Raw genomic sequence first — 13,284 nt, 5'->3', positions numbered from 1 at the left:
ATGGCTCTCACATCATCCACGCGCTCTGTTCTTAACCCAGAGCTATCGCGCTTGCCTCTTAATTCTGGCAATTTAGATAATACTTCTGTCATAACAGTAGCCATGTCTTGCAAAGTGATTTGTAAGGGCCTCCCTGATGTACTTGGCGCCACAAAATCACGCACCTCCTGAGCGGGAGGCGAAGGTACTGACATGTGAGGAGAGTTAGTCGGCATAACTTCCCCCTCGTTGTCTGGTGATAATTTCTTTACATGCAAAGATTGACTTTTATTTAAAGTAACATCAATGCAATTAGTACACAAATTTCTATTGGGCTCCACATTGGCCTTTAAACATAGTGAACAAAGAGATTAATCTGAGTTAGACATGTTTAAACAGACTAGCAATGAGATTAGCAAGCTTGGAAATACTTTCTAAATAAATTTACAAGCAATATAAAAAACGCTACTGTGCCTTTAAGAAGCACAAAAAACTGTCACAGTTGAAATAACAATGAACCAAATTAGTTATAGCAACCAATTTTTGACAGTAAATGTATTAAGTTAGCAAAGGATTGCACCCACCAGCAAATGGATGATTAACCCCTTATTACCCAAAAACGGATAACAATTTAATAATTAACGTTTTTATCACAGTCAAAACACACTGTCACAGGTCTGCTGTGACTGATTACCTCCCTCAAAATGAATTTTGGAGACCCCTGAGCTTTCTAGAGACGTCCTGGATCATGGAGGATGAAGTAGGCAGATTGTGACTGAATTTTTACTGCGCAAAAAAGCGCTAAAATAGGCCCCTCCCACTCATATTACAACAGTGGGGAAGCTCAGTTAATTGTTTCTATGCAGAAAACAAAGATAGCCATGTGGTAAAAATCATGCCCCAATAAGTTTTATCACCAAGTACCTCACAAAAAACGATTAACATGCCAGTAAACGTTTTGAACATACATTTTAAAAGTAATGAAGTGTTATTAATAAGCCTGCTACCAGTCGCCTTTACTGCAGTTAAGGCTCATACATTACTTCAGTATTAACAGTATTTTCAGAGTCAATTCCATTCCTTAGAAAAATACATTCAGTGTACACACACTCATCAGCCTAATACCAGTCGCTATCACTGCATTTAAGGCTGAACTTACGTTACATTGGTATCAGCAGTATTTTCTCAGTCAATTCCATTCCTCAGAAAAATAATTTACTGCACATACCTCGTTTGCAGGGGGGCCCTGCATGCTATTCCCCTTTTCTGAAGTTACCTCACTCCTCAGATGAGAACAGCCAGTGGATCTTAGTTACGTCTGCTAAGATCAGAGAGGCAGATTCTTCTTCTAATGCTGCCTGAGAACAAACAGCACACTTAAAACATTTAAAATAACAAACTTTTGATTGAAGAAATAAACTAAGTTAAAAAACACCACAGACCTCTCACAACGACCTATCTTTAGTTAGGTTGCAAGAGAATGACTGTATATGACATGTGAGGGGAGGAGCTATATAGCAGCTCTGTTTGGGTGATCCTCTTGCAACTTCCTGTTGGGGAAGAGATATATTCCATAAGTAATGGATGACCCGTGGACTGACTACACTTAAAGGGACAGTATACACTCATTTTCATATAACTGCATGTAATAGACACTACTATAAAGAATAAGATGCACAGATACTGATATAAAAATCCAGTATAAAACTGTTTAAAAACTTACTTAGAAGCTGTCAGTTTGACTCTGTTGAAAAGGTAGCTGGAAAGCCCACTACAAGTGGCAAATAAGACACTCCCCCCCTCCCCCTTCTTTTGCATATAAAAATACCCTTTACACAAACAGGAGAAAGCTGGAGAAGGTAGCTGACAGTATTCACATAAAACTTTGGGGCTTGGTTAGGAGTCTGAAAATCAGAGCAATGTTATTTAAAAATAAGCAAAACTATACATTTAATTAAAAAAAAAACTTTTATGGGCTATATAAATAGATCATCTAGAAAACATTTATGCAAAGAAAAAATGAGTGTATAATGTCCCTTTAACAAGAGAAATATAAAATATCTCCTATACCTCAATGAATTACAAATATGAGGCAGAAAGTGAGGGCTGTTAAGGGGGTCAAATTACTACTGTATATTGCAACCAAAGAGGTAAAATTATTGATTTGCATGTTACTGGCAGGCAAGGGGTAAAATTCCTACTCAGTTATAAAAAAATTACATGGTGGGATCAAGAGGGTAGGCTGTTCAGGGGCATTGTGTAACCTCATCTACCATTGTTACCAGTCACTAACAGTATATATGTAAAGAGCAGCTGGCAACCCTAGCTACAGATTGAGCAAGGCCCAGCACAAACTAGCACGACTTGTAAGCTAGCCCATAAATGTAAGAATACAGTTGTCAGGAAATTAATTTAGTGTCAATAAATAATGTAGACTAACCTAATACTTCACATTGTGGACTGGTCCCACCAGGAGGAGTCCTTGTTCCAGCAATTTCTTCACCATTTTTGTGAACGCACCAACAGTAGCCAGTGCTGCCATGGCACTGTAGAGGGGTATAGTGGCCTTCCTCATCACAATCTGGAACAAAAAGTCCTGGAGGAGGAAGACCTCCAAACTGTCCATGAAGATTCCGGCGCTTCTCCAAGCATGGTGATGTGTTCTGGGGGTTTGAATCTGCAGAGACATGTACAGCCCAATAAAATGTCTTCATTCACTACAAACAAAGGAGATCAGCAAAAATACTTGATAATTTTACAAGAATATTACAGGATGATGTAACGGATAGACATCAGCAACACGTTCCTTCCTCTTCAGTCCCCGTCTGTGGTCTTGGCTTCCTCTGGGACCTGATCCGCACTGTTGCACAGACCTTTGATAAATAGGCCCCCCAAGTGTCCAGTATTCAACCGGGCAATCCAGAACTTAAGGCAGCCGGTTCAGTAAAATCTTCACAAAAATACTGGACACTTATATGTCCCTGTGCGTTAGCTAAATATAAAATATCTCCTATACCTCAATGAATTACAAATATGAGGCAGAAAGTGAGGGCTGTTAATGGGGTCAAATTACTACTGTATATTGCAACCAAAGAGGTAAAATTATTGATTTGCATGTTACTGGCATGCAAGGGGTAAAATTCCTACTCAGTTATAAAAAAATTACATGGTGGGATCAAGAGTGTAGGCTGTTCAGGGGCATTGTGTAACATCATCTACTATTGTTACCAGTCACTAACAGTATATATGTAAAGAGCAGCTGGCAACCCTAGCTACAGATTGAGCAAGGCCCAGCACAAACTAGCACGACTTATAAGCTAGCCCATATATCTAAGAATACAGTTGTCAGGAAATTAATTTAGTGTCAATAAATAATGTAGACTAACCTAATACTTCACATTGTGGACTGGTCCCACCAGGAGGAGTCCTTGTTCCAGCAATTTCTTCACCATTTTTGTGAACGCACCAACAGTAGCCAGTGCTGCCGTGGCACTGTAGAGGGGTATAGTGGCCTTCCTCATCACAATCTGGAACAAAAAGTCCTGGAGGAGGAAGACCTCCAAACTGTCCATGAAGATTACGGCGCTTCTCCAAGCATGGTGTGTTCTGGGGGTTTGAATCTGCAGATACATGAATTGCATGATGTACAGCCCAATAAAATGTCTTCATTCACTACAAACAAAGGAGATCAGCAAAAATACTTGATAATTTTACAAGAATATTACAGGATGATGTAACGGATAGACATCAGCAACACGTTCCTTCCTCTTCAGTCCCCGTCTGTGGTCTTGGCTTCCTCTGGGGTTTTCTCTAGAGGAGGAAGGACCTGTTGCTGGTGGTCATAAAGTAGATGAAGAAAGAGGATTCTTCAGCCGGACTTGATGTAAAGCAATAATAAATGCTAATAAAAAAAATGTATCATCCATTTTTTGTAGATTCTTTAGCCAGACTTGACAAATGGCTATTTTAGCAAAATAACATGAGAATTTGATTTAATAAAATTATTCATATTCAAAAATATTGCTTATAAAATGCTGTCAACATCCAGATAGTTGTAATTACCACCTGATAAGGACTCTTGCCACTACAATATCTACACCCCAAATTACTCACTACCTATATTATCCTCCCACAACAACTCTTATTATTAATACCTGAACTGCCTGTATTTAACCCTTGTTCGTAGCTGGTATTACAGCTCAACAACAGGTCAATGAAGTCATTATGAGGGAAGGACCTGTGCAGCCATATTGACCAGTTGCAATGGAACTGTGTAAAATGCCCCTTTAGATTCTCCTTGAATTTATTGGGATGCACACTTTGCTGATATGGGGGTTTCTTTTTTCTTTCACCAGGATTTGGATAGCTAGTGAGTCATTTGTTTGCAACACTGGTAATTAGTGGCCCTGAAACAAATAATTCACCTCACCTACAACTGTTTATTGTTACAAGCCACTTACAGATTGTCCAGTATATATGTAAAGAGCAGCTGGCAACCCTAGCTACAGATTCAGCAAGGCCCAGTACAAACTAGAACATGACTTGTAAGCTAACCCATAAATGTAAGAAGACAGTTGTCAGGAAATTAATTTAGTGTCAATAAATAACGTAGACTAACCTAATGCTTCACATTGTGGACGGGCACCACCTCGAGGAGTCCTTGTTCCAGCAATTTCTTCCCCATTTGTGTGAACGCACCAACAGTGGCCTGTGCTGCCGTGGCACTGTAGAGGGGTATATTGGCCTTTGTCATCACAATCTGGTACAAAAAGTCCTGGAGGAAGAATACCTCCAAACTGTCCATGAAGATTCCGGCGCTTCTCCAAGCATGGTGTGTTCTGGAGGTGAGAATCTGCAGAGACATGAATTGCATGATGTACAGCCCAATAAAATATCTTCATTCATTACAAACAATGGATTTCAGCAAAATTACTTGATAATTTTACAAGAATATTACAGGATGATTTAACAAATAGACATCAGCAACACGTCCTTCCTCTTTAGTCCCCGTCTGTGGTCTTGGCTTCCTCTGGGGTTTTCTCCAGAGGAGGAAGGACCTGTTGCTGGTGGTCATGAAGTAGATGAAGAAAGTGGCCCTGACACAAATAATTCAGGTGTGGGCAAAACTATGTTCCAAGGGCCTCTTTTTGTATGGCCAACAAATTAAGAATGTTTTTTACATTTTTAAATGCTTTAAAAAAATCAAAAAGATATTAATATTTTCTTACACAAGAAAGTTATATAAAATCCAAATTTCATTTTCCATAAATTAAGTTTTTAATGGAACAGGAACACAGCCACTTTCATTTTGTCTATGACTGCTCTCATGCTACAACAGCAGAGTTGAGAGGTTGCGTCAGAGATGTGGTGCTCTCGTTGCTTTGCACTGCTGCTAGGCCCATTATTATATATACGTTGGCACAATATTCCCAACTCAAAGAAAAGCATCAGTCAGAAAAATTTTAAAATTTCAAATGGAATCTCAACACAGCAATATTTATTCACAAAAACAATAAAGAATGAAAATGAGCCGGCAGCCAAAGAAAGTTTCAGAATGGCTCATTTGTCTGTCATAAATATTAAATGTAGTCAAATACAAATTTGTGGAAATTTGTTTTCTCGTTCTTGTTAAAGGGACTCTCAAGTCAAAATTAAACTTTCATGATTCAGATAGAGCAGCAATTTTAAAAAAAACTTTCCAATTTACTTACATTAACAAATTGTGCACAGTCTTTTTATATTTACACTTTTTGAGTCACCAGCTCCTAATTCACAGACTATACGTATATGCCTTTGTGATTGGCTGATGGCTGTCACATGATACAGGAGTGGAAATAGACATAACTTTGAAATTTGTCAGAAACAAAATCTACTACTCATTTGAAGTTCAGACATGGTGGCCGATTTATCATCCCCCGAGTGCAGCCATATGATGCTATTTCCGTGCGAGCCTTCAGGCTCGCCAGAAACAGGAGTTAAGAAGCAGCAGTCGTAAGGCCGCTGCTCCTTAACTCATCTGCCACCTCTGAGGCGGCGGACAGCAATCAGCCCGATCGGGTTGATTGACACCCCCTGCTAGTGGCCGATTGGCCGCAAATCTACATGGAGCGGTATTGCACAAGCATTTCACAAGAAATGCTTGTGCAATGATAAATGCCAACAGAGTATGTTGTCGTCATTTATCGATGTGCGGCGGACATGATCCGCTACAGCAGATCATGTCCATCCGCACAATGATAATTTGGCCCCTAAGTGCTATTGCATTGTCTATTCATCATGCATTTGTTGCTTAAGCAATTCTACTGTATTTACTAGACCTTTAAAGAAGAACCTACATAATATACTCAATTTTGACCCTTCTCCCATAGATCCTAAAATATTTACTATCTGGCCTAACCCCTGCTCTATATTTTAAAAAAACAACAACTTTATTATTCATACATACATAAAGGTTTTCAGTGACTATAAAAAACACAAACTGAATGCTTTGCTTGACAGAGTGAGTACATGGCGGCATTTTAATAACCCCTCCCTCACAACACAGCTGTTTTTTTTTTTTTTTGCTTACTTTGTATCTGTCTACACTGGAACCCATCTCCTTCATAACCACTGTTACAATGACAAGAGAATGCGCCTGGGGTGTTGGTACAAGTGGCATCTGGATGACATCTGCGCTCTGCACATTCATCAACATCTGTAAAAAGAATGATATAACACATAATTTACAATCTTCAACATGCAGTTGTGATTAGTAGTTGACTTTAAAACCAAACATCTGTAGGAGGCTAAGTTTACATAGCACTGCAACAGATTATAATTGTGTAATACACTGACTAACAATATTTGTAAAGGACAGTTTCCACATTGAACAGGTTATGTCAACCATATTCTCTCTCCTGTGCACCAGTGGAGTCAGTATGTTTGTAATTCCAAGCCCTGCACCAAGGCGTATTTTGGCTTAGGCAAACAAACAAGGCACTTGCCTAGGGCGAAAGATTTGGGGGAAAGGGCACCATTTTTTTTATTCTCACTACACACACACTTACTACACAAACTCACTACACACACACACACTCACCATATAAATACATATACACACATGCGCACTTGAACATTTACTTTCAAAATGGCATTAAAAAAAAGCAAATCTACACCCTGACCAAAAAAATATTATGGCCAAAAAAGGCCTAAAACCTGGGGGCAGAAGAATTTTGAGTGCCTAGGGCAGCACAAAACTTAAATACGCCACTAGCCTGTGCACAAATGTTACATTACCAGTGTCAGTGGGTTGTTGTGCGCGTGCGTAGTTGTGCATGTGTGTAGTTGGCATAGCGTCCAGATGCCTTATTTAGTTTCCTTTTAGAAGGGGTAAGTTTCTCTATCTAGTAAGATGGCTCAGTAATTATCATAATTTGGAAAGAAAATTAGGTTAGTCTTACTGATTTTACAGAGCAAATAAATGCCATCTAAAATGTACTTCAGAGCTTAGTAAGGATACAATTACATTTCTAGACCTTACATTGATATCAGGCACAATAGACTCTGTATCCGATTATTAATGTTAATTGGAGAAACCAAGCCATTGTTTGGATGGCAATTTTTAAAAATCTAAAAAAGAAAATGTGGATATTTTAAGGACTTTTTGGAAAGGTGATATGAAGGAAAAGCTACTTGTGAGGCTTAGGCGAAAACAAACAATTACTGTTATGTCATGAGGAAGAAGAGGTATTTTAAAAACTTCTTCAGCAACAATAAAAAAAAAATCTAGTGAAGAGAATAATTTAAAAATGTGGTCTGTATTAAACACAGGTTCAGATATTGGGGCCTATTTATTATATGTCTGTTGGACCTGATCCGACACACATCGCTGAATGCGGAGAGCAATACGCTCTCCGTATTCAGCATTGCACCAGCAGCTCTTGTGCGGGGGGTGTCAATCAACCCGATCGTACTCGATCGGGCTGATTTCCGGCGATTCCTGTCCGCCTTATCAGAGCAGGCGGACAGGGTTATGGAGCAGCGGTCACGGGCCTTCAAGTTCCGTTCGGAGCTTGAAAGATAGGCCCCATTTGTGACTAAATACCAAGAACTCTCAAATTTCTTTAGAAAATAATGAAACAAAAAAAAAAAAAGTATATTAGTACCAAGAAAATTAAAATACGCAAAACGAGTAACACTCAGTTATTGACAAATTTAGAAAAAGTTACACATTTGAAAATAGAAGTAAATTTAAGAGTCTAACACGTTGAAATGTGCAAATTTAACTTTGACTTTTACTATTCCCTAAGATATCTGACTCTTAAAGTAACCATATTGCATTCTGCTTTTCTATACACAGTTGCGGCAAAGCCAATGAAATAAATTATGATGTAAATGTAAAACAATGATTCACAGAAGAGCTGTAGAGCTTTTTAGACCATTGTTTGTAATCATCAGCTGTAACACACAACCCACAACCAAGTCACACAACAAAGAAAAAATGTGTGGGTTTCAGTCTAGACATTGCTAAAAACATGAAGAAATGAGTAACGGACACAAGCATTTAACAAAACACTGAGAATGTATATATTAAATTACTAATGTAAGTGAATGTGTTTTTTGCAAAACAAAACAAGGAAGATGAATTACAGAAAAAAGTACAAAATTATAGAGATAACTTATATGCAAACAACAGTGCATTAATACAAAGCTCTGACACATTATAGCAATTTATTTTGCACTTTGATGTTCCTTTAAAGTGATGGTAAATCCAAGCGTTTAACAAACGCTAGGATTTACCATCACTAAAAATCAAGAGGAGTTTCATTGATCAAACATATACAGAAGGGTAAGCAGAAAGATGGACCAAAGGCACTACTTTAAGGTTAACATTCAACCTCGGTCTAAACCCTTAATCATACCACAGAACTTCTGTGTTTTTAAAATTAATGTTGGGTAGTGGTGCTAGTGTATTAGAGCAGTAAATATTAAATAAAAGAACAAGAAGAAGCTTGTTCTTTCTAAAAATACACAAAATAGTACTCGATGTTGGTAGCTTGCAGATCAAGTGTAAATCAAGTGTAATGTGACAGCATATATTAACTAAACTTGTGATACTAAATTAAAACATCACTTTTATTCTGTAGCTTATAAAATAAGGAAATAGTTCAAAACACACTCAGGTCACCTCCTATATTAAAGATTATCTCAGCATAAGTAGTGTCAGGTCTGATATATAAGAATGGGATTTAATATTGGTGTCACTAATTCAATGTTATAAGTCTCTGTAGGTGTCCTACAGTTATACGTGATTCAGTGATACTTATTAAGTTTATTATTAACCCTGATCAGTATATTGTCAATATTATCGCTATTAGGTCACCATTCTTGGGTAGTGTACTGATCTTAGACTGCTGTTAGAATTGAAGTGTTATTGTAAAGTGGTTTTACATAATACTTGTCCTAGTCATACATAGAGATCACTTTTCAAGTTTTTAGTGTACTCTGTAGTCTATATTAATATTACTTTATAACTCTTGTAATTATAGATATTAAGAGTAGTTGTTATTGTATAATATGTAAAGGTATAGACAATCTTGAAATGATGGCTAACAGTTGTTACATTTAGTATACTCTACGGAATATTTATATAATATATTACCATCTTAAAATAAGATGGTAAATTCTAGCGTTTGTTAAAAGCTTGGATTTACCATAACTTTATATATAAAGTTAATTACAGATACAAGAATGGACCTGCCTGTCCAGTATTTTAGCAGGATGTCCAGTAAAATCTTCACATAATACTGGACACTTAAATGTCCACATTTTAAAGTCCCAGTGTGTTAGCTAAATGTAAAACACCATCTAAGCCTCAATGCATAAAAAAATAAGGAGCATAAATAAGTGAGGGCAGTCAAAGGGGACAAATTACTACTGTATATTGCAATAAAATAGGAAAACATTATTGATTTGCACGTTACTGGCAACCAAGGGGTAAAATGGCTGCTCAGTTGTGAAAAGTATATATGGTGGGATTACAAGTGGAGGCTTTTTTGAGGGGGGGGGGGCATTATGTGACTCCATCTACCATTTTTAAATCGTCACACCAGCCAATTACAGATTGTCCAGTATATTTGTCAAGAACAGCTGGCACCCCTACTTGTTGTTAGGTGTACTAGTAGAGGACAGTTATTGATTAAAAAAAGGAATATAAAAGAAAGAAAGAAAAAAAAAGATGAGAGAAATACAGAGCGAGAGAGAATAAAAAAAAAAAGCAAAACAAATTAAGAGAAACTTTACTGTAAAATGTCAAAAGTTAATCACAAATGACCAAAACTTCAGGATAGTAATGTAGTATCCAATTGCGTTGCCATTAACAACTATACTGTGAGCAGTTCTCGTTGCACATAATAAACCACTGCAGGAAGATTACCCACCTTTATCACGTGAATGGTGGCATTATCGTAGTTAGGGTTACGATCAGGGGTAACACTAGGGTTAATTCTCATTTTATGGTTAACATTATTGCTAGGGTCAGGTTAGGGTTAATATAAGGTTGAAGTCTAATGCTAGGGTTGATACTAGGGTAAGAGTTAAAGTAAGGGCTAATATTTGTGCTAGTAAGGTTAGGACCAGTTATTAAGTTTAGGATTAACTCCTTGAATGCCAGAGAAGACAAATTATTGCAAAACACTTAATTTCTTCTGTGTTGATGAGTACTTAACGTATCCATAGCCAGGCAGTTTGGGGGGGGGGGGGGGGGGGGGGGCGAAACAGTAGTGCATTGATAAATACTAGACAGAGAGTGAAAGAAAGAAAGCTGTGATAAAGTGTTGACATAACTCTATCTATAATGTTTCTGTGTTGTTGAGTGATTTAATTTTTTTAAAAAATACATCAGCACTCTCCAATCTTCAATAAATATCAAACATCTATTGGAAAAGTCTATTTCAAGTGGGATTTCCTCCAACAAATGTTTGATATTTATTTAGGATTGGTGAGTGTGGCTGTGACATGGGGATTGTGCAGGATCCCATACACATTTGTACCACCTGGTCACTTACACTGCCAGATCTCTTGTTTTTTTGTTGTTGTTGTTGAGTGATTAATGCAGCCTTACCTATGCAATTCTCTCCACTTTTAACAAATCCAGCAAAGCATTCACAAGTAAAAACGCCATCTCCACGAGAAACACAATGAGATGACTCTCTGTTACAAGTATGGCTGCCATCTTCACATGGGTTGACTGGTAGAGATTCCACTAAAAAGTAAAAAGAAAAATATATAACAAAGCTCAACAAAGAGTAGTTTCCTGATGCTAAATCACAAAAACTTTATTTAAATGGACATATAGCAGACTCACATTTGTTTCTTCAAAATATAATAGGTCTCCAAACAAGCACTGTGTATAGGCTCCCATGTTAAATGGAAATTAAAGAGACACATCAAACTTTTTTTTAACAATCAATGCTCTACCAAATGTAAAAAAAAAAAAACAATAGGAGAAGTAAATGCAAGGGGGGGAGGGATAAATATATATGGGCCAATCTATCAAGCTCCGAATGGAGCTTCATGCCCCGTGTTTCTGGCGAGCCAAACACCAGTTATGAAGCAGCGGTCTAAAGACTGCTGCTCCATAACCTGTCCGCCTGCTCTGAGCAGGCGGACAGACATCGCCGCAATTCAACCCGATTGAGTACGATTGGGTTGATTGACACCTCCCTGCTGGCGGCCGATTGGCCGCGAGTCAGCAGGGGGCGGCGTTGCACCAGCAGCTCTTCTGAGCTGCTGGTGCAATGCTGAATATGGAGAGCGTATTGCTCTCCGTAGTCAGCGAGGTCGGGCGGACCTGATCCGCACTGTCGGATCTGGTCCGCCAGTCTTTGATAAATTGGGGCCATAATATCAACTGGGACATGAGTTTTTTATATAAACCTAATTGAATGGTGTGATGCATTACAGTATCAGCTTTTTGTACTACTGCTTGAATATAACTTTGTGTTTACACTAGCAAGGTGTTAAACACATAGTTTAAATCAGCCAAAGAGCAGCAAAAGCATGGTTTGGCGGCTATATACATATGCTGCAATGGATCTGCACAACATGTTCAATATGCAAACAACAGAGCAATAAAATGCCCTAGTGCATGAAAGCAAATCCTCTTCTCCACCAGAAAGGTGGGACACATGAGAAACCTCAGATGGTTGCATTAAGTCCTCAGCCTCATGTTACTCACAACTGCTATCAAAACAAATATAACAAATGTGAAGTGAGAGTGAAATTTACATAATCTATACACGGGCAAAAAAAAGGACTTAGTATATTTTAGTGCTGGGGCCCTTAGAGATGAAAACAAATATGTTGGGGAAAAAAGTTGAAAAAAAAGTCACTATAAAAAAATGTCATAAATGCCATTTGAAGCCAAAATCTTTATTGCTGCTCCATCAAAACACTAACACAACAATCGATAAAGTCATCACCCAGTAAGGGGGGGACAGGCAGCCCAGATGCACCTTGAAACTGGAGTCCGAGCTGCCTGTTCTCCCTTAGTTGACAGTGTTTTTATTGATTGTTGTGTTAATGTTTTTATGGGACTGCAATAAAGATTTTGCTTTCAGAGTTGAAAGGGACATTTGTTCTATGGTAAGTTCCGTCTGTACAGAAGCAGATGTACCTTTTCAAAGCTGAGATATGTTGGCACAACTTGGGACTGAGATGTCAGCAGAATGCTGGAGTAGGTGGAGCCTAGCTGTGAGCGCTCCAGAATCTGAATTTTAAAGCAAAAGTCACAAGAACAGATAAAAAAACACTTACATAAACAGTTGTGTCCATCTGCAGCAAACGTGTAGCCACTCCTGCACTCACACTTGTAGCTCCCTGGAAGGTTGCTGCATACAGCGTTCTGGCCGCATCTGGCTGGTCCAACGTCACATTCATTTACATCTTCAAAGAAATTACATTAAAACATAGATCATAGTTATATAGTGTATTTATAGCCTCTATCATAAATAATGGGATGAGAAGCTTTCACAATTAGCCTAAAGAGACATTTAACACTAAGGTTGTGATTACAAGTGGGGCACTATTGATAAAGCTTAATATTGCGGGACAGTGCTAACATTAGCGCACAATCTGGCATTGTAATATGAGTTGTTGCTCATAATACAAGTGATGAATTATAAATTCAAATATAATAGTGAAGAACAAAACAATATCTTCAATTCTCTTATATCACCTTCAGCTTAGCGCTTGAGAGAAAGCCAAGACCTTAGCTTTGTAGCGCGCCCCATAGAAGTCTATTAGGTGAATCATTTAGAGCAGTCG

At 38.1% G+C, this 13,284-nt stretch overlaps 1 protein-coding gene across 1 annotated transcript in view; it reads right to left on the bottom strand.

The window, feature by feature from the left end:
• NID2 (nidogen 2) overlaps window positions 1–13,284 on the bottom strand; it is a 109,951-nt gene that overhangs the window by 39,138 nt on the left and 57,529 nt on the right. The window contains exons 10-15 of the mRNA XM_053697620.1: window positions 12,775–12,903; window positions 11,081–11,221; window positions 6,548–6,673; window positions 4,598–4,831; window positions 3,366–3,599; window positions 2,420–2,656 (exon numbers count right to left, since the gene is read on the bottom strand). Coding sequence (XP_053553595.1) covers window positions 2,420–2,656; window positions 3,366–3,599; window positions 4,598–4,831; window positions 6,548–6,673; window positions 11,081–11,221; window positions 12,775–12,903 — 1,101 coding nt within the window. The remainder of the gene's footprint in view (window positions 1–2,419; window positions 2,657–3,365; window positions 3,600–4,597; window positions 4,832–6,547; window positions 6,674–11,080; window positions 11,222–12,774; window positions 12,904–13,284) is intronic.

This window comes from Bombina bombina, chromosome 1 (genome assembly GCF_027579735.1).
Source record: "Bombina bombina isolate aBomBom1 chromosome 1, aBomBom1.pri, whole genome shotgun sequence".
Taxonomy (NCBI): Eukaryota; Metazoa; Chordata; class Amphibia; order Anura; family Bombinatoridae; genus Bombina; species Bombina bombina.
The sequence above is the reverse complement of the archived record's forward strand: the minus strand, read 5'-3'. Positions and strand labels throughout refer to the sequence as shown.